General features: G+C 38.1%; 1 protein-coding gene across 7 annotated transcripts in view; it reads right to left on the bottom strand.

Annotated features, from left to right (window-relative positions):
• The window catches only part of XRN2 (5'-3' exoribonuclease 2), a 65663-nt gene that overhangs the window by 20362 nt on the left and 22227 nt on the right, over positions 1–23074 (bottom strand). For all 7 annotated transcript variants that reach the window (XM_069546495.1, XM_069546498.1, XM_069546500.1 and 4 more), the window contains 11 exons: positions 20158–20202; positions 18095–18226; positions 15434–15552; positions 12650–12785; positions 11408–11515; positions 11218–11307; positions 10184–10256; positions 5109–5192; positions 3946–4043; positions 3254–3333; positions 2637–2693 (listed from right to left, as the gene is read on the bottom strand). In XM_069546495.1, the coding sequence (XP_069402596.1) occupies positions 2637–2693; positions 3254–3333; positions 3946–4043; positions 5109–5192; positions 10184–10256; positions 11218–11307; positions 11408–11515; positions 12650–12785; positions 15434–15552; positions 18095–18226; positions 20158–20202 (1022 nt within the window). The remainder of the gene's footprint in view (positions 1–2636; positions 2694–3253; positions 3334–3945; positions 4044–5108; positions 5193–10183; positions 10257–11217; positions 11308–11407; positions 11516–12649; positions 12786–15433; positions 15553–18094; positions 18227–20157; positions 20203–23074) is intronic.

Genomic DNA, 23074 nt, shown 5'->3' with positions numbered 1-23074 from the left:
GTCCCTGCAGAGCTGTGGGGACCCAGATACACAGCACAGCTCCATCAAACTATGGCAGGAACCAAAGGTCTCCAAGGGGGGCAGTGGTTAAGAAAGATGAGAGAAGATTCAGTGGGAAGCTAGGTGGGATTTGGGGGAAAAAAAAAATCAGCTGGGAGAGCACTACAGTAATCCAGGAGAAGAGAATACAAACAGGCTCACTGGGAAAAGCCAGATATGAGAAATAATTGGAAAGAAAGACGGTTCCAGAGCAGTGGTATCAATACACAGAGTCATGTACCATGAGAAGTTGAAGTTCCTAAGTCTGGGCAACGGGGGAACAAGAGGTGAGGGAAAGATGGAGGGATGGTCAAGGAGGTGTGCGTGGGTACAGGACACAGCAGCCAGTGTAGGCAGAGAGCCCAGGTGACACGGAGGGTGGCACTTGCTCCTCCAGATGGGAAGAAAACTGAGAATCAAACAGAGGTGTTATATATTTACAGTTACCAAAGAGCTACTGTAAAAATAGCAGACCTGAGCAAGCTACAATGGTAGAAGAAGAGAAGGACGAGAGAAATTCAGGGAGATGGCTCAGCTCTACTCACAGTTAAACTACTACTATGTGGGAAGATTTATGGAATCATAATTGAAAAAAAATTCCTAGGTCACAGTTGACTGTATTCTCTAAGAGTCCTTCCATGAGTTTAAGACACTTCAATAACTTCTATAATATATTTCCTCAACAACACAGGTAACAACTAATGTGATGGGGACAGGAGGTGAGGGAAAGTCCACCAAAGTGGACTCAAGGAGACAGTTTCTCAAATACGGACTCCAACACCAGATGCATGCAAACAGAGAAGCGGGGGAATGCCAGGAGTCAACATAGACAGGAGTAACTGGCAGGGGGGACTGGAGGTTGCATGTTCAGATGTTTTGTTTATAAAGCAAGAACAACACTGGGATACAGAAGAAGCCCTGAAACAAACATCCAAAAAGCTAAAGTAAACTGCATCAGTCTCAGCATGACCCCTCAGAGAAAAGACTGAAAATGACCTCATAAGAAAAGAGTTACTTTTGGTCTTTTCAGGCATCTCCAGGAAATCAACTCAATTTTATTATGAAGTTATATTCAACATATACCTGAATATACAGCTGGATTTGAGATTTCTTTTATAAATTTAACAATCTTGTGAAAACAATGGATACCAAATAACACCAAAGGAAATTCAGGCTCAGAAATCACCATCACCATCATAACCAGGATTTGCCAACTTTGGAACTCTTCCTTGGGCAAGAGTCCTAATTAGAAAGTTAAGTAGAACTTACTATTTCTAAGGGGCTGCGAAGGAAGACCCTTGAAAACACACTGAGAAACTAAGGAGCACAGCAAACATGTGCCAATCTGGAGAGGACTGGTGACAGTAACCGGCCTGAAGGTCTGCTGCAACAGGGACCCAGGGGTTAAACACAGAGTCCACGCTGGCTCTGCCAGAATCAGACTGTTTGTGGCGGACACAGGAACATAGCTTATGATTCTGAATCCCACCTTTAACAAAAGAGCCAAAAGACAAAGAGCCAGAACAGATTATACACCAAGATAAACAAAAACTGTGGGTAAAGATAAAGGGTAAAGCAACTATATGTCAGTACAAATTAAGTTAAAAAATGATTCACCGGAAATTTAAGAATGGGGGTGGTGAGAGATGAAGGCAATTAATCTAGCAAGATTTTTCAAATTCACAAAGGATTTCTATAAGTGAAAGCCTTCCTGGAATGGCAGCTGCTATCTAAATCCATTAAAGATGGGAAAATAAACATGCTTATACTTCACAATGAGAAATCTAAGTAAAATCCAAAATAGTCCCCAAGAGTGAGAGAAATAATAACATGGGAAAATAGTATTCAGGAATAGCTTTTTACAAAATCCTTGAGTTACTTGAACATTTGCCCTATTCTCATCTAAAGAGGGAGGGAAACAACAACATAAACCTTGCCGCCAAGATTAGGGATTCATACAGTAGTTACACAGATGCAGAGTAAATTTGCTGATTTTTATTCTAAAGAGCCATATTATGTTTTACATACTTGGCAGAAAATGCTGTCACCATTGAGAAAATGAAGTATGAGTTTTCCACGTAGCAGAAATAAGCCCTTTAAAAGTTTATAATTGTTGATTTTAAAAAATATTCCACAAATTCATTCTATCTCATCTTAACCAAAATAAAGTATATTAAGAGCTCTGTTTTTTAACTCTACAGGGCCACAAATATAAATGCAATTTATATTATGTTACAATACCCTGAAGCCATGTGGGCCTCCAGGGTGCAGAGGTCTATTTGAACCTACACAGCACACAACTCCTGGAAACTCCTACTTTCTACCTCCCACCTCTCTAATCCAGGAAGAATTAGAGGTTGTTAGGGGAAACCAGAAAGCAGAAAAGTAAGCCTGTTAAGTCAGTAACCTTAACAATATACATAATTTAAAGTCAAGAGGCTCTACTGGGAGGTCTGCAACACAGGGACTCTCCAAATATCAAAGACTTGCTGGAGTAACAGTTACCATTTCCCTGTGAATCACAGGTCTATTCTTAAACTTATTTGCAAGTTCAGAGCTGTACTCTGGGCAAATGTCAGGAATTTGGGGAAACTTACCTGATTACAGCGTTGTGTGTCAGATCCTTTAATACTGGAATAGGAGAACATACTACTCTAAAAAGAAACAAAAGAATAAGTTGTAACCTTTGGGAAAAGTGGAAACAACGTGCTGCTATGTTTCTTGGGCTTTGAGAGAGAGAAATCACTAAACCAATAAAAAACAATATAATCATAGGTAACTTTTAAAAAGGGCCCTGTTTATAATTTCACTAATAGAAAACGATTATGAACAAGGGGTTTATATCAGAATTTGTAAAGAATTCTGGTATAAGAATTCTTTATATTCTATAAACCAAAAAGGGGGCAGTGGGGGAACAGATAATTGGATAGAAAAACAGAACAGGTATTTCATAAATAAGGAACACCAAACAGTTGAGAGACACGTACACAACAAGGTACACGACATCCTGACACTTTAATAAGATTATGAAAGTAATTTTGACCTTGTGGATTGCCTCAAGAGCTGGGCTCTGACCCCAAGTCCAGGGGTTTTATGTTGTTTTGTTTTCTCACTACTTTCTTATTATTTCTAGAAAATGAAACATTTAGGAAACAAAGTAGAAATGCTAACTAAACATCCTCCCACCCCCTCAATTATATACAATGATGCTTACTGATCTGGAAGAACAGCTTCCTCATCCAAAGAAAACTTCCCTTGGATCCCATGACATAGCTCAGGTGGTACATCCACTGACTGGGGGGGGGGGGGAGGGGGAAAACAACCCAGTCTTATTATACAGGTGAAAGAATGGAAAGCAGGAACTCAAACATGTTTGTTCACCAGTGGTCACAGGACTACCATTCTTAACACCCCAAAGGTAGAAACCACACAAGTTCCCATCAAGAGATGAGTGGACTAATGAAATGTAGTGTATACACAAATGAAGTATTATTCAGCCCTAAAAAAAAAAAAGAAACACTGACATAAGATGGCTAAACCTTGAAAATTCTGCTAAATGAAGTGAGCCAGACATGGAAGGACAAATACTATATGATGTGACCTAGGGGAGATGTCAAAATTAGGCGACTCCATAAAATCAGGAAGTAGCAGAGAGGTTCTGAGAGGCTGGGGGCAGGGAAGGATGTCCAGAGGAGTGTTTAATGCTGTCTGGCGGGTACAGAGTTTCTGATCAAGAAGATGCACAACTTTGTAAATGGTCTTAATGCCACAAAATTACACACTTAAAAATGCTCTGAATGGTAAATTAGGTTTATATTTGGCCAACATTGTAAAAATGTATTCCTGATTAAATAATCAAATGAATACACTGTCAAGAAACACATCATGATGGAAAAGAAACCATACCTCTGTGGAACCTGTCTTGTACAGCTCTAAAATGAAGTCGTGCAGTGGGTGATGTTTCCCAACAAATAAGACGTCACCTCCAAGACTGTTTCTTCTGGCTGGAGGGGAACGCAGGACAAGATCAAACTTATATCCACAAGAGCAATTTTTATTATGAGACCAAAATTAGGAGATGCATCTAAATTTTTAAAGCTTTATTATAGGGACTTTCCTGGTGGACCAGTGGTTAAGAATCTAACTGCCAGTGCAGGGTACGGGTTCGATCCCTGGTCGGGTAACTAAGCCTGAGCACTACAACTAGAGGGCCCAAGCGCTAGAGCAAAAGATCCTGCATAATGCAACCAAGACCCTATGCAGCCAAATAAATAAATGAATGCTTTTTAAAAAACTTAATTATAGAGTTTGTGAGAAAATAACAAGAGGCGGCCTAAATTTAGGTGATATGCCTCTGCAGAAGAAAAAACACTTTGACAATAAATAAGGTTTCAAAAATCAATGATTATCAAAAAAAATTTTAATCTCAAAAAAAACTTTAAAAATCAATGACTATTAGGAAAAAAAGTCACTAAAAGATATCTGCACATAGAATTGCAAGATTTTATTTATGTAGGACTCAATTTCTTATAAGATATAAACATTCCCCAAGGAAATACAAATTGTATCATCTGAGAACAAAAATTATCCTAAGGATGGCTGATAAAATAATTTATATTGGTTTATTACACTGGTATTAAATTTTCCAGTTGAACCCAACCTTGCAATTTCCTAATATTTTAACTATCAATATAATGACAAAATCCCACTTGTTGCGAAAAATAACATTTCAAGTTAACAATCTGAGAGTAAATGCCTGCAATTCATCTTAACCTTCAAGCAAAATTATTATAATCTGGGAGGTGGGGGAAGATGAAGGGAAGAAGGGAGATGGAGGAAATCAAACACTTATAACTTAAAAACTTTCAATTTAATTTACTATTTAATTACTACTCAATGTACAGGTAGTATTAATTTTAAGAAACTAATTTTTGTTACAAAGAAGTAAAATCAATGATTTATGCCTCCTTTATGAAAAAGTTGACAAATGAAAAAAAAAAGGTCTAATTTATAAGCAAACATGAAGCCTGTGTCACACAGACTGTGCCACCCGGTGGGCGTGGCCTTACTCTCTTCAGGGGTGAGGTCCGGGTACACCTCTTCCAGGGCAGCACGCAATCTCCGCTCGTCCACAAACGGCAACAGAGCCACACCTGGGGACACAAAAGCACACCAACCGCCCCCAGTATTAGAGTCACCTCAATGTCAACTGGTCCAAATGGACATTTCTAGTAGAATATTCCCACAAACATAAAAACATCTTGGAATTGAACTATTTAGTCAAAATTCAAATGTAGAAGAAAAACACCTTCAATTTTCCATTCTTAAAATGGCTCATATGGAAAACCATCTTTGATCTTAACTCTGTGATAATAAAAATTTTACGTTAAAAGAATACTTAAGATAGCAGCTTGTTCTCATCTTCCTTATAAGATGGCCTTGGGCAAGTTAGTCAATTCCCCAAAGGGCTTGGGCTTATCCTTTCATCATTCTAGAACCTTGGATTCTTTCATAAAACAAGATCATTCAACAAAAGTATACAGAAGTTCTATCACACTTTAAAACCTAATAATTAACTTACACAAAAATTTTAGAGATTTGTTTGCTTAAATAACTTGGGGATGGTAGAAGAGATGTTAATTTTCAGGCTAAAAATTGTCCTCTGGAGTGTGATAGAATTAAGGTCATTGTTTTAGCTAGACCATGTGCATCATCTTCAAAGAAGCACACCAGTAAATGCAGGATCCATTACTAGAAAAACATATGAAGCTTTTGAAGCTTAGTAAGTTATGCTGTCTATAGTATAAATAGTATCTTTGACAAATAAAAAACTTAAATAGCAAAGAGAAATGCTAAATGAAGCTAAACAGTTTTGAAACTACTGCCATTCAAAACTGCTGCATTTATGATTATTCCCTTTAAAATGATTAGAAGTGGAAAGTTTCCAAAGTTGTCATTAATGATTTAGCTGCCATATTTTCAAAGTTAAGAAATGTGTTCAATTGTACCACCTACTAAGGAGAATACATATATATTTTTTTAAGTTAAAAAGAAACTAAGTTCTAGTGTGAATTTCATAGGGTCAAAAAGCTGATAAACACTTAGATGGAAAAAAACTTCCAAGAGTTGTTTGAGTTTAGGTAGTCACACACATAAGTTATCATGAAAAGCTAAAACACTACCTAGCTTTCATTTTCTACCTACTAGATTCAGGATCTAAACAAATTATGAGAGATTTTCCTACGATATCAACTCCAGAAGCAAACAGTAAGCAATTTGCAGTGCTAATGACAGCAATATGGTTAATAAGTAACAAACAAGACCTACTGGCCAGTGGAAGAAAGAATACTTTGCACCCAGGTATGAAGATGGTGGTGCTCGAGAATGAAATGATAGTAAAAACGACAGCAGTGGTGACTTTTTCCTGAGCACTTATATCCAATGGCTCATTTAATCGTCTCAACAGCCCAGAAGCAGTCCAAATGGTGGTAGTATTTAGGTAAAAACAGTGGTCACACTTTCCAGGTTCTGATCTTACTTCTGACACTGTGTGACTCTGATCAAATAACTTATATTCTGTTCATATAAAAAACACATTTGAAATACCTGTTATATTATTACATATAGTATTTGTATGGTCAACAAATGTTGGAAATATACCCAGATAAGTTTTATCCTCTATCATTTTAGATGTACTCAATTTAGGCAAGAACTTAACTAAGTATTATCGTTACCTTCCATAAGTTTTAAATACATGTATGGAGAAAAAAACTATACCTCCTAATAGTAGTAAGTTTTACCTCAAGAAAGGTATATTCTTGGTACAGAGTCTACTAAGTGAAAATATTTATATAAGATAAAAAAATATTAAAGGTCTGAGTTAAACCCATGCTGGGACTGCCCGGGTGGTGCAGTGGTAAAGAATCTGCCTGCTGATGCAGAAATGGGTTCAATTCCTGGGTCGGGAAGATCTCCTGGAGAAGGAAGACAACCCACTCCAGTGTTCCTGCCAGGAGAATCCCATGGATAGAGGAGCCTGGTGGGCTACAGTCCAGTGGGGGGTCCCAAAGAGTTGGACACGAATGAGCATGCACGCATGCAAACCCACCCTAAAATTCATTTGGAATCTCAAGGGACTCAAAACAATCTTGACAAAGAAAAATAAGTTAGAGGACTCCAATCTTCTGATTTCAAAGCTTACTGCAAAGGTACAGTAATTAAAACAGTATACGGTACTGGCATCAGACAGACAATGACCAATGGAACAGACAGCCCAGGAATAACTCCCCCACAAGACCACTGAGTGGGGAAAAAGCAGTCTTGTCAGCAACCAGCACTGGGAAAACGGATATCCACACACAGAAGAAAGAAGCTGGACTCTTACGTTACACCATATACAAAAATAAACTCAAAATGGCTCAAATGTCCTAAATGTAAAGAGCCAGAACTATCAAGCTTTTAGAAGAAAACATACAGAGGAAGCTTCAATGACACAGGGCCAGGCAGTGATTTCTTAAGACACCAAAAGTAAAGGCAGGAACAACAAAACACTCCAACTAAAACTGGATGTCACCAAAATTAAGAATGTCTGTGCATCAGAGGACACTATCAACAGAAGGAAAAAGAAAACACACAGAATGGGAGAAAATGTATGCAAATCATATATTTGATAAAAGATCTAAGTCTGGAACATACAAAAGACATCCACCATACAGTACCAAAAACCCAAGTCAAAAATGGGCCAAGGACTTGAACAGACAATTTTCCAAAAAAGATACAGGAATAGCTAATAAGCAAATGAAAACAATGATCAATATCACTAATCACTAGGAAAATGAAAATAAAAACCACAATAAGACACTGTTTCATACCCATCCAGATGGCTACTATCAAAGGAAACAGAAAGCTACTATCAGTAAGGATGTGGAGAAGCTGTAACTGATGCACACTGCCTGACCTTTCCTCTGGGTAATTTATACTATAGTAATAGCAGGTTGTCTGCATGTCTATGTATTTACTCACTCGTTTAACACACACTCACATAAATACACTTATATTTTTATTTACTATTTCCTATTCTCCTATGTCTCCTCTCCCTGTTACTCCTCCACAAAGCATCTTCAAAAGCAACCTAAATCCCAATCCATATGTGTAACACAATATGCCCACACAGCACTACACCTGCATAGCCCCAAGCAATGGGCTGCATTTCCCAGTACCATTCTGTTCAAGTTAATTAGAAATTCCAGTTACTGCGCAAGTCAACTCTAAAATCTCATAAAATAATTATTTCAATTGGTAAATTATTACTTATTCCCCTTTGTTCCACAATTCTCTTTGAGTTATTTTATTGATCTTCTGCACCACAAAGAATAATCAAGGGAAAAGGTGTGAAAAATGGTAGTACTAAACACACTTATCATTTCAGAAAAATAATGGTGGAAGAACAGGTTAAAATGACTTGTTGAAAGGGACTTTGATGGGAAACAACAGCTGGCTTAGTGTGTTTGAGACCTTCTTGTGTTCTACTGTTATTACACATTTTTTGAATACTAAATTATCACCTTATATTTAATACTAATTTTTACTGCCCTTATTTCTACAAAGTCTGTGAACAGAAGGAATGAAAAAATAATATACAGACAAATAAACTTTAAGTGATGATCAATGTTAAACATTTAAACTAAATGTTTAATATATTTTTCAAAAGAGTGTAAGTAAATCTCTACATGGATACTCTTGAGTGTTTCTATTAATACATCACCAAGCAACTTCATCAGGCATCAGTGACTAACAGGAGCCAAGTACCAGGCTCCATTAATTAATTCAAAGAAGATAAAAGATAAAATGATTAATTTGTCTCAACCTGATTTACTATTTATCATAATGTGACTATTAGAATTACATTAATCATGGATAATCCCAGTTTGGATGGCAAAATAGAGAAAATTCTTTCATCCCGTAAGTCATTCAGTTCAGTTCAGTCACTCAGTCATGTCCGACTCTTTGTGACCCCATGGACTGTAGCACACCAGGCTTCCCGGTTCATCACCAACTCCCAAGCTTGCTCAAACTCATGTCCATTGAGTCTGTGATGCCATTCCACCATCTCATCCTTTGTCGTCCCCTTCTCTTCCCACTTTCAATTTTTCCCAGCATCAGGGTCTTTTCAAATGAGTCAGTTCTTCGCATCAGGTGGCCTTCAGCATCAGTCCTTCCAATGAATATTCAGGACTGATTTCCTTTAGGATTGACTGATTTGATCTTCATGCAGTCCAAGGGATTCTCAAGAGTATTTTCCAACACCACAGTTCAAAAGCATCAATTCTTCAGTGCTCAGCTTTCTTTATGGTCCAACTCTCACATCCATTCGTGACTAGTGGAAAAACCACAGCTTTGACTTTTGTTGGCAAAGACCTTTGTTGGCAAAGTAATGTCTCTGCTTTTTAATATGCTGTCTAGGTTTGTCATAGCTTTTCTTCCAAGGAGCAATTGTCTTTTAATTTCATGTAGTCACCATCTACAGTGATGGTTGTAGCCCAGCACTGGAGCACAAGAAAATAAAGTCTCTCACTGTTTCCATTGTTTCCCCATCTATTTGCCATGAAGTGATGGGGCCAGATGCCATGATCTTCGTTTTCTGAATGTTGAGCTTTAAGCCAACTTTCTCACTCTCCTCTTTCACTTTCATCAAGAGGCTCTTTAGTTCCTCTTCATTTTCTGCCATAAGGGTGGTGTCATCTGCATATCTGAGGTTATTGATATTTCTCCCAGCAATCTTGATTCCAGCTTGTACTTCATCCAGCCCAGGATTTTGCATGACGTACTCTACATGTAAGTTTAATAAGCAAGGTGACAATATAAAGACTTGATGTACTCCTTTCTCAGTTTCGAACTAACCGTTGTTCCATCTGGCTGTAACTGTCGCTTCCTGACCTGCATACAGATTTCTCAAGAGGCAGGTAAGGTGGTCTGGTACTCCCATCTCTTGAAAAATTTTCCAGTTTGTTGCGATCCACACAGTCAAAGGCTTTTGGCATAGTCAATGAAGAAGCAGCAGATGTTTTTCTGGAATAAGTCATGTTAGTATACAGTTTTATCAGAAAGAGAAAATTAATAAAAAGGAATACTGTCTAAATTTTACCTTGCCATGCATACTTCTTCCCATTCAAATCAATAGCAAAATCTTCAGGGTAGAAGTCAATTATACTAGAATCCTATAGCAGGGAGACAAATACAGATTCAAAAAGTGAAGTTACACATTTCTGTTATGAAAAATTTGATATAAAACTTTTGATCATGCTATCATGCCTGATAAGAAAACAAGCTTTCCTTTTAAAGTAGTATTCTTTAAACAGCAGGTCCAAGGGGAAAAAATCAACAATTTTAAAAGATAAAAATAAAGATATTAACACAGAAGAATTTTAGAATGGATATCTGTGGATCCAGTGTAGAGTGAAGAATTTATAGAGAACCCTGTTTCCCAGCTGTGCCTCACTCCTCCACACACACAAGATTAGCTAGGAGGGGATTCCAGGTGTGCCAGTCTTAGGTCTGGCAGCCACCACAAAGGCCGGAACAAAAAAAAATAATGGCTTACAGGTAGGCGGAGAACAGAATAACTGTTTTAAGAATTTCTTCAAAATACAAATGCATTTTATTTACTAAGTAGGGTACTGACAGCCAAGAAAAGCAGAAAAAAATAATAAAGTAGTGAAAAATGTACAGAAGAACTCAAATACTTGCACTGTTTCTGTACTTCACTCTTTTAACTATGAAATGCAACTGTGACTCATGTTAGTAAAGTGTATGACAAAAACCCAGCTACACACTCAAAACACCAAGACTCATGGCAAATATATCTCAGAATATATCAGGTACATCATTTTGAATTTAACATTAATACAGTAACATGTTGATAATATAGAATAATTTAAATTTGGCTAATCTTGTGAACAACTCCAAACATTTACTCTCTCAAGCCAGACAGCAAAGTTTCTGTATCATAAGAAAAAAAAAAACCATCACTAACACGAATCAAGAACAATTCTTACGTTTACTATTTAGATATTAAGAAGTTTACTTATTTAGCAGGTTGAAGAAATAGAATGCACTTGTTATTTTGCAAAATAATGAACGTGTCTAAGATTTGCGGGGGGGTGGTAGGGAGAGACTCACTGGATCACTCATGAGCTTCCGCCATGATGGAGGTAGAAAGTTACCACTAGCAGCTGGAAAAACCCCCATAAGTTGTTCCAGTGGTTTAAACTATTAAAAACAAAACAAACAAAAACTTTAACATATGACACACAATTTTGATCTAAGCCAAAATTCTACAAATTTTATGGCTCTAAATAGCTCAGCTTACCGGTTTGGTACCCTTCTCAAAATCAGAAGGCATGTCTGCAATCCCTTCGAAGTCTGAAGCAAATGGTGCATAATGGAATGGGTAATACCACTTCCAGGACGCACAGCCCTGGAATCATTCAAAACAGCAAAGCCACAAATCTATGTTAATGATATACACAGAAAACCAAAAAATATTAGGCTATTAATCTATAATATTCTATTTACAAAACATATGATTTCTAGTAGACAGTCCATGTATTAATTTTTCCATGAGTTTTAAGTTATTTTGATTCAATTTGAACCTTTCACTTCATATCAATGGCCCCTTTATTTTAAAAAATACTGCAAAACACCTTTAAAATCAGTAGTTAATACCAAATTTTATATTCACAAACACAATTTGGTGAAATTTTTGTCCTTCAAATGCGTTTGGTGGTATTTCTTTACAACTCTAGAGCTTCCAGTTAAAATGAAGAACAAAAGTGTAGCTGACACTGAGCCTACAGATGGACAAGGGACATCACCATGATTGACAACAAAATCAGCAAAAGCTTCATTTGAGAATTCCCTAGATTTTCAGTGAGAACTTTCTTTTTCTTATAAAAATATTCAATGATATGTATTTGACTCTGTGCCTGGTGAATTAATCTTTGTAGGAGTAAAACACTGTATTAAAATATTCTATAGTTGATACTTAACACATTAAATTACTTTCTACTAATTACAGATCACAACAAACTGAACTTGCTTCATTCTACAAACACAAAACCAGATACTAACTATGAGTTACAACCCCCATGTCTACCTAACTTCTCACCAATCTGACATCCCAATTACCAAAGGCTTTAAGTCAGACTTCAAGTAACATCATTACTTTACATGGAGGAAATAGTATCATTCAAATTCCTTTCCAGTTCTTACTAGTACTTTCCAGGCTTTCTCTTTTGTTCTGTAATTTAGTGACCATCTAATAGTTGCTCGGTTATTTTTTTTTTTCTTCCAATTCATTTAGTGACTACCTATTAGTTATTCAGTTGTTTTTTTATTCCAATTAAAAAAAACACTAAACTGTAGTCATTTGCAAGACAAAGCATACTCAACAACACTCCTTTATGTTGAAATTCTTTAACAACAAAAATTAGTTATGAATACACATTAATGAGCTTTGGAAACAAATACTAGGCTCAATAACACACATTATTACAAAAATTATCTTTCTAAAATGATCAGCTAGAAATTTAGAGGAAAATATCCTTTGCACCTGGTAATAATATCGTAGAACCCAGCAGAGTCCTTCAACGTAAGACTGAACAACTTTACGTCGGAATTTTTCATCTGCTGCATCAACATCAAATTTGTTCTTGTAGTATCGCTGTTTCCAACCAGCTTCCCATAACCTACAAACCATGCAAGATCAGTTTATCCTGATTCAATATGGTAACTGTACACCTATTTATCACCCCGATCAACTTATATCTAATGTCCAGGTGAAATGTAAATGAGTTCAACAGTAACGCTAGCAAACACAGTTCATTTAACTATCTTCTAAAAACTCCACTTTCACAGGATTACCAACTCAAAGAAGTTAAACATCAAAAATTCAAAACACTGATTCCAGTAAGATCATTCTAAAACTACATTTTAAAAAAGGATCATCACTTATGCTAAAGTAGATATGTAACAGGGTTTCCTAGGTAGCTCAACTGGTAAAGAATCCGCCTGCAATGCAGGAGACCCTCGTTTGATTCCTGGATCAGGAAGTTCCCCTGGAGAAGAGATAGGCTACCCACTCCAGCGTTCCTGCCCGGAGAATCCCCGTGGACAGAGGAGCTGGTGGGCTACAGTCCATGGGGTCACAAAGAATTGGGCATGACTGAGTGACTAAGTGCAGATACATAACACTTGTTTGCCTGAATTTTTATACTGTTTTACATGCTTTTGGACCGTGGAATAATTCTAAAACTACATTTTAAGATTCAAATACTGAATATATTTTTATATAGTTCAAGTTCCTCAGTTTATTAGGATATATTTAAACTGCATAAAGAAAGTCAATTAAACTACTTTGAAAAAAAAGATTTGCTATGGGTAATTCTTTTAAAGGTAAAACACAATTTATAAAAGAATAATCTAGAAACCAGGCAGAAACTTGGTATAGCTAATCTATACTCTTCATGCTTGGGCATCTTAAAGCTAAGAGTTAAAGGGAAGGACATGCATGCACATGTACATACGTATATATGCATGTTCTGGTAAAACATAGAAGCAGGCCAATCAATTCACTATTAATTACTAAACATACAATGAGAAGAGCCACAAAGTACTGATTTCTCATTCTGAGAGATTAAAACATTTTCTTGAAAGAACACAAAGAAGCCAAAATAATTTTTCTTTTCATCAGGACAGATCTCAAGATGCTTCTACAGTAAGGCCACTTTCTACTATGTGCCAGACCTTACAAATTAACTGCAGTCATGTTTCAGAATACAGGTAAGCCCTTTCCAAAGTTCACTTTACACTACTTGGCTTGTGCAGAAGACCTCCATCAATGCCTGTTTTCCCCAAGTGAAAGAAGTGCAGAGACGATTTCGTTTTTTTTAAAAAAGGCAGAAAGTAGGAATCTCATTTAGCCCGTTTGTTTTCAGGGTGCACCCTGGGAGTGGGAGCAGCCCTGCCAGCTCCTTCCTCAGGAGCCACACAGCGTCTGAGCATCAGTCGTCAGAGCTGTGAGCTGTGTCTGTAAGCAGCTGGGCCTGATCTCCATTTATTTTGTGCAGCAAAATGCGACCTGGGGTAACTGGTTCTTCACTATATGCCATTCTAGCTATGAAAGGTTTCATAGCTACACAAAGGATTCACAGAACATCAATCTGGAGTATCTCTATTCATGATGTAGACTATCACTATTATACAAAAGACAGTAAGAAAATAAATGCTAAGAATCCCAAGCATTTCGTCATAGAAGCATTTCCATCATGATTATTCCCAGCACCAAAATTAAACAATAAAATACTAAATAAATCAAGTTTACTATTAAGCTAGCATTAATTAGTTTACTATTAAGCTAGCCAGATCATGATGACTTCATAGTAAGACAAAAAACACTCAAAGAGGAAAATCCATTGTTACAGAAGCAGAGGACAAAAACTCAGTAAGGTAGAAGTACGATGACACATCATCACAGACTGCAGTGTCTGACATCAAAGGTTGTTTGGAAAATGCAGAACCACACATGACATTTGTGAGGTTTCTAATCATAAACACAAACACACCATCCATAATCTACATAAGAAGCATGAGCTTCTTTTGTGCATTCTTTTGGACCATTATTGTTCACTTAACTTTGGACTATATTATTTTGCTAAATTATTAATGAGTTACATTTATCGAGACTGTTGGCCTTTTGCACTTGGGAGTCTAGGATTCAAGCTTAGATTTAATTATACAAGAGGTTATTTAATCTCTGATCTGGACAAATGAAAGAATCAAAGTTTCCCATCATAAATATTAAGTATACAGTTAAAGGGAAACTCCTCTGTCATGAAATAGAACTGTGCATATACAAATCTATGGTTTTTAAAAAATATACCTATTTCTTAACCAAATGATTTCTGCATATTTCATCCTGAGGAAGAAATTTTTCAACTGAGAAAATTAAAGCAAACTATATCAAGTATCCAAGTGTTACTGAACTTTCTGGGTTAAGCAGCCTGAAAATTTAATCCCCATACAGTAACATTCAGAACACATAGTCAGAGCTAAGCACCTCATGCCTAGCCTATCTAGCGCCTGGTCTCAGAGGAAAAGTGGCTTGGAGGATGAGAACCTGCACGCATACTAATCTAGATACTTAGGTTTAACAGCTATAGCTTACATATCTCACTGGAATTTACTGACTATCCTAACCCTCCACATTAATTACTGGTGGATAAAAAGATCACAGGCAAGCAACTGAAGGCACTGCTTCTTTGAGCTAAATAGCACTAATTAGACCACCTCTATTTCAGCAATTTGCCAACAAAGTGCTACCCAAAAACGGCCTCACCTGACGTTATCCTCTGGCTCAGGTTCACTGTCACTGTCCTCCACTTTTCGTTTAATTCCTCCTCTCGGAGATGGGGAGCCGCCAGAAGTGAAACTCGTATTAGGAGAGACCGAAGGACTCTGCAGACAATTATGACATTACAGAGGAAGGATTTGATTATTCCTTTCACAAAAGAAGCTACATCCCACTGCTTCTACCACCACGCTTCATGGTAATACCTTATTTAAAGCTGTTATTTTTTAAACCTGTTAAATAGATATGGTGAATATATTTAGAAAGCATAAAGACTGATTCTGGCCTATTGTACTTCTCCCCAAAAAGAGTAATATGGTACCAAGCTTCCTATGCTTAAATGAATTTGAACGTTCTTAGGACAAAAACTGCTTCAAAAGAAAAATCGAATTTTATAGATTTTTAAAATTATTACTTAAATATTTCTTTCTTTGGTAATTCCCTGATCTTACAAATTCACAGTCACTTTCTACTAATCAAACGGCAAAACTGTAAAGGGGTGAAAAGATAAATATATAAATTAACAACATATAAAATAGCCAAGCAGGTGAAAATGAAGTTAAATGTTATGTGTTCAACCTAGCACAGTATAACCACTCTGGAAAGCAACAGTTTAGTAATAAGACTCAGCCAGGTAACTATAAATTATTAAATATTTTATATACATGCTTTAAAATTCAATGTACAAATAAAAATCTATTGGTCATCTCAGAAGAATATACATTAGTATTTCAAAGACTTGGATACCAGTTTAAATTCAGTGTTCTGTTCTCTACGTACCTAACTCAATGATAGGCATACCCTACAGTACTTTAATATTTAACTAAAAATTAAAATCTTCTGCAACTTTAGTTTTAAGTGAACAAAAACATATGCAGCAGAAAAGGTTTTCACAATAAAGGTTTTGTTAGTGAAAATCTATTAGATATTTTGAGTAAATTGAACTTTTTAAATTGAGAAGTTCAGGAGGCTATTTTGATGAACCTAAAATCTGAGCATAAAGGCAGTTCAAACCATAGGCTAAGAAAGTCTGTTACAACAAAGCAAAATTACATTTCACATGGAGTTTGTTTTAAAATGTAGAATACCATAACCCTTTGTTTTAAAATGTAGAATATCAACTTTACTCATGATACTGTATGGCCAGGTGTCACAGGTGACAGAGTTTAGACCTAACGCCTCCCTGATGTTAAGAAACAGCACTCCATCATCAACACGGTGCTGCCAGTCACGTTCAGGTCCACTCTGTGGGGACCGTAGCCACTGTGCTCTTCAATGACAAACATCAGTTTCTTCTGTCCTACTCAAGAGTCTCACTGCAATCCCTTTCACTGACCCTCTGCAGCTCACTGTTAATGGTGCAAGTAATAAGACAAGAAAACAAACAGCAAAAACAGATACATGTATATGTGTGTACAGCTGAATTTAACCAGAAACCAACACACTGTTAACCAACTATACTCCAATATAAAATAAAAATAATACTAAAAAATAAATAAAAATTTAAAAAAAACAAACCCACAACAGTAAGGCAAGCTTCTTCCCTGGGAAGATGCAAAACCTTGTTTCTTCAATTTCAAATCTAAGGTCCCTAAAACTTCTCATTGTGAATTAATAGGGACATAAATTCAGTCTCTTGACATGGCAAAATTTCCACATGTAGGATTGCCCTACAATAAAGAACTTGAACATCAACAGGATAACTAACAGGAATAATAAAACTTAAATATCCAAAGTTACACAATTTCCTTCAATTCATCACAGTAACAAGTTATGTATCTTTTTTTTCCTGTACAGAGTTCTCTTTCTCTCAGGCCTGCTAGACTGAAATAAGCAATAGCTTCGATCATCTGCTGTCTGTCTGTGTTAGCTCATGGTCCAGTCCCTCATCCCTGCTTGCTATCTTGCCATGTGCCCTGGGCTCTTGGGTCTTTTGTCAATACAACAGAAAGCTAACGGGCAGAGTACAGCCTTGCCAGCTGAGATGATCTGCTCCTGCAGTCTGGATTACAAAGTTCAAACATGGAGGGATATCACAAGGCAAATCAATTTAGTTCCTGAGTTTACAAACAGGGACCAACTAGAATTTCGGTAGTGAGAGCTACCTTAAAATAGATACTTGGATCTATTCCATGTCTGAATCAGAGAGCGAGAGTTTAGGCAGTAATGAGCACCTGTACTTAACAGACTGAGGAATACCATTCTGCAAAATGCCCACAACTGCTGGAACTGGAAGAAAGGGGTAATTAGGTAGCAAAACCCTCCCTCCTCTCTTGCCCCAGCTATGAGACATGTGGATGTCCCGTCATGCTTCCACCACCATCACCACCATGCCTTGCGGAGGAGCTGGAAGCACTGAGGCCCATGTTCATTACAGAAACACTGCAGCCACTAAGCCATCTTATTTACATGCATTTTCATTCCTTTCACATCATTTAGGTATTTTCATATTTCATATTCACATTTAGATCATTTCATACTGATAAAGGCAGATTTAACAGAAATAAAAATATCCCAAGGCAAAAGACATTGAGAAAAGCTGTAAAACAAAAAACACCTCCAGGCTATATGATCAAATTCACACACAACTACAAGGGGCACCTGGTAAGCCACCACCCTTTCACGCTACATGAAAAGTGAGTCCCTTACCAAATTATTCTGCATCCTCATTTCATAAGCTGCTTGTCTTGGATTACTGGCCACTTGAGATCCTGGTGAGCTTCTTGAACCAAGGGCATGAGGGGTTAATATTCCACCAGGAGAGAAAGATGGTTGATCTCTCTAAAATAAATGAAGACAAACGAATGTAGAAATTAAAATGAAACCACAACACAACTGGATGACAGGAAAAAAAAGAGGGCAATGGAAAGAGACCCCACTATAAGCATGTAAAAGATGAAATGTTCTGTTAACATTCAGGGTTGTTTACACTTTGATATGATGGTAACTCACCCTGTAAACAGTCTGATAGCAACTCTGCTCTAAAAGTACATATAATTCATTGTTCTGGTACATACATGTGACGTTTGAGAATAGCCATCATCACATTCAGTTCCACTCTATGGAACTATTCAAGTCTCAGGCTGTTCTACTACATTTACTTACAATTTCTCTACATGTTCAAGACATAATTCCAGTCAAATAAAAATAACAAATAACATTAACATTTTACCTTAATGGTTAAAAAAAAAGTCAAGAGTTTGATTTGTACTTAGGAAATACAGCTTTTATTCACTCTTCATCTTGCTAGAATTTAACTCTTTATTGCCAATCAGAGCTATGACAACAGCTATAATAGATGACAGCTATGACTGACAGATGTTTTAAAAACAAATACTGACTGAAAGAAAATAATCATACAGAGTATGGACTATTATGGATAGAATAAATAAGCTGCACAGCCAACATTTTATAATAACTATAAATAGATTATAACCTTTAAATACTGTGAATCATTATGCTGTACACCTGAAACTTACATAATATTGTATATCAACTATGAATGAGTGAGTGAAAGTCACCTAGTCGTGTCCAACTCTTTGTGACCCCATGGACTATACAGTCTACGGAATTCTCCAGGCCAGAAAATTGGAGTGGGTAAGCCTTTCCCTTCTTCAGTTATCAACTATACCTCAATTTAAAAAATTAAGAAAATAGAAAGCAGTAACTAAACAGGCTTCTCCTCAGATCTAAGTTGTTTGGAACTAATTCAGCAATAAATTACTCTTCTCCTTTCTAGGTTCCTGAAATTGATCAAACCCAATAAAATCTGAAAATAAAAGGCAGTCCCTCAACTCCATTGAGTTTAGAATCTAGGAAGGATGACAAGAATCACAAGAGGTAAAGGAAAGGCCTGCTCAACCCAGGCACCAGCCAGGCAGCAAGGGAAGCCATGGAGAAGGTGAAGTGTGCACAGATGGGAGGAGGAACCTTTGGACGAGCCAACAGGGGCCAGGCTTGGGGCAGGGGCAGCCTGGCTTGTTTAGAGGATGTTGAGACGACAGGAAGGGAGGAGCTGGCAGCAGGAACTCGACCAGACGCCAGTGCACTCTGCAAGCCAGACTGAGAATGGACTCTGAGGGGGACTAAAGAGTCACTGCTGATTTCTGAGCAGAGAAACAACAAAACTGCAGGTAGCTATCCTATTCTGCGGGCTTCCCAGATGGCACAGCGGTAAAGAATCCACTCGCCAAGCAAGAGATGTGAGTTCGATCCCTGGGTCAAGAAGATCCCCTGGAGAAAGGAATGGCGACCCAGTCCAGCACGCTTGCCTGGAAAATCCCATGGAAAGAGGAGCCTGGTGGTTACAATCCACAGAGCTGCAAAAAAATCGGATGCAACTGAGCATGCATGCATCCTATTCCAGGAAGATTAACCTGACGAAGTTAAAAGACAGAGCATAGTGACTTCAAGGGGTACCAAAGGTTGACTGCTTTTATTAAAAAAAAAAAAATAATAATAACTGATTATTGTAAAAAACTCAAATAACTAAGTACCACCTACCCCTCCTGCCCATCAAGTATTCCCTTCAGACTCGAGACAGAGCTTAGATAGGACTCCTTTAAAATCAATACCAGGCAGGAAGGCAGTTGGGTGGGTACCATGTCTCTAACCAGATCCTACTGGGTAAAAAATTAAAAGCTACTGTAATGAACACCTTCCTCCCAAATTGTAAACTTATAGCACTGCCAGTCTTATGAGTTAAAACTCACCTTCATTCTCTTTCTTTTTTCTTTCTGTCGTCTTCTAAAACTGTCCTAAAAGTATAAAATCCACATATTCTGTCAAATAATTACACAAAAATGTAAGAGTTAAACATTACCAGGAATGATTTGAGAGACAATTAAAGTTTTAAAGGAAGACCCCAGAAACCTAGGTACATAATGAAACTAGGCAATAGACTGCATGTTCAAAGTGCTGCTTATCAGAACTGTACATGGCTAGAGGGCATTCTAAAATGGGTTTATATACAATTTAAATGGTTCCTCTTAATTTTTTTTCAGATAGTTTTTAATATCATTTCAGGGAAGAATGTAAGAGTCATGACAAAGACCCTTGGTTTTACCCTGGAGTGAATAGGCTGGCAGTATAAAGAAGATACACGTAAGTAAGAAAACAATTCTTTAAGTTGTAGCTGAATATGGTTCATAATCAAGATGAAAATTTTAAAAATTCAAGAGGACAATTTAATAATGAGCCTCTATTACCTAAGAAGGGCTGGACAGTCCCTACCCTATCACATGTGTGGCATGTGATAAAGATAACAGTGGGGCTCCAGGCAAACACTACCACTCAGATGCTCCCCCCAATGACCACCACCAAATAGACCCAATGAGAGAAGGAAGAAAAGTCAAATGTCTGCACTGCTTATTCTGGGTCAGTTTAACTCACAGGAAAGGGTCCAATCTGCCTTGATTCTTCCCTCATTTTTGAAATCTAGCCATGGTTTCAACTAGACAGGATTTAGAGCTGACCTTGCTTCCCACTAACCAAGTCATTCAAAGGCGTCCTTCCCCAGAAAGCATCCCTCCCATGCCCATGCCTGAGTGCCCAGGCATTGAAACAACAGCAAAGTGCCCACAGCAGGTATTATAATGGCCATCACCCTCCTCTTGGCACTTCTACCCTCCAAGGCAGTACTGCCACCCCAAGAGAACACTTAACAAGATGGGAGGTTAGCACTTTCTGCCAGGAGGGGCTGAATGCCAGATACATGCTGACTGACCACTTAAAACCTCCTAAGATCCGAACACCACCAATTTCCCTAACCACGCTCTGCTTGCAGAGTTAATGAGCCGTCTCTTTTCTGGCCATGACTCCTCCCTCTGAAACCATGCTCTTCACCTCGCTGCCAGGACACCACACTCACCTGTTCTTTCACTCCTACTGCTGCCTTCACTCAGCCCTCCTTCCACCCTCTGAAAGCTGCTGCTCCCCTGGGCCCAACACCTGGACCTCCCCACTTCTCTGCTCTCATAACAATAATCACCTAGTCTCATGAGTCTCCAACCAGAGCCTCTCCCAACTCAACACCCCCACCGATGTGTCTCAACCTTGACAGGTCCAAAACAGAATCGCCACCCCCATCTCTGCATCTCCCAGTCTTCTCTTCATAGCTACTCAGACCAGACCATTTTTCGGTCGTTCAGAAAAAAGTGCCTTGGAGTCATGCTTGATACCTTTCCTTCTCTCACACCTAGGATTTAATCCCTTAGCTGATCCCACTGGTTCTAGCTTCAAAGCCTATCCCAAATCCAACCATCTATTACCACCTTCACTGCCACCATGCTGGCTCCCTTAGCATACTGCAGAGGAGCCTCTTAATTGGGCTTCATGCTTCTGTCTCTGCCTCCACACAGCAGCTCGAGCTAATGTTTCCTAGTTCGTGTCAGACTTTGTCACTTCTATGCTTCAGTGATGCAGACTGAGAGCTGAAGTCCTGCTGAAGTCCATGATCGAGAGGGTTCTACCACATCCACCACCTTTCTGACCTCTTTTATTCCCTTCCCTTTGTATCCTCTGCTCCCACACAGGCTCCTCACTGTTCTCAAACCCCTAAGTGCTCCAGACCAGAGCCTTTTGGTGGGTGATTCCCTGCGTCTGCAGTGCTCTTCCTGAAAATATCTGCATGGTCCACTCCCTGACATCAGCAAGGCCTTCTCCAGCCACCTTTCCCTGGGCTGCGACCTCCTCAGACACCGTCCCCTGCTTTAACTTCCTTCACGGCACGTGTCACTCTCTCACACCCTGCATACTACACTTCAGCTTTGTCTTAATTATCCATCTCCCCCAGAAGAATGTCAGCTCCACGAGCTCAGAAGTTCATCTATTTTTTATTTTGTTTTTTTGTTGTATCACTAACCCTCAGAATACGAATACTATCTGGCACGTTGTAAACAGGAAACGTGTGCTGAATAAATGAACATTTGCAATATAAAAGGCAAAAATCAAAGCTAATAAAAAGACATTTCTGACCTAACTGTTCAATTTTAATAACAAATATCGATAGACTCCCATTCTACTATTTTGCTCTTTGTTAAGGGAGGCAGCTACATAAGCAGATCAAATCTACCTGGACAGGACCTTACTGATATTTCATCTTTTTCTGTATTATGAATTCCTTTGGAAATCTGTCAAAAGCCACGGACACACGTTCCTGGAAAATATATACACCCAGATACTTTTATGTTGAATTTCTGAGGGTTCATAAATTTGTCCAATACAATGCCCAACCATGCCAAAAAACATAACAAGTCACGGATACCAACAAAGACCCAGAGCTGTCAAACGCCCTCTCTGCCAGGCCAGCCGGAAACTATATGACTTACTGAAGTCTGAAGCACTTCGGTTTCTATCAAATCCTACACATCCCAGTCTAATGCCAAATACCATCAATATTTAACACTGCAGAGTCTGCTAAAGTCACAGGAAAAGACCTTTCTAACCTGCGATTTTATACAGTAACACACAATGTGTGTCGTTTATTTCTTCGGCATGAACAGCAGCAGTGCAAGCGGAGCCGCCGTGACGGTTAAGACTCGTTACAAGTGGCTGTTCTGGTGGGTGTGTCATACCTCACAGTGAGTGAGTTCTGCTGTCTGAATTTTACATGTGAAGATTACCAAGTAC

This window comes from Ovis canadensis, chromosome 13, assembly GCF_042477335.2.
Source record: "Ovis canadensis isolate MfBH-ARS-UI-01 breed Bighorn chromosome 13, ARS-UI_OviCan_v2, whole genome shotgun sequence".
In the NCBI taxonomy this organism is placed as follows: domain Eukaryota; kingdom Metazoa; phylum Chordata; class Mammalia; order Artiodactyla; family Bovidae; genus Ovis; species Ovis canadensis.
The sequence above is the reverse complement of the archived record's forward strand: the minus strand, read 5'-3'. Positions and strand labels throughout refer to the sequence as shown.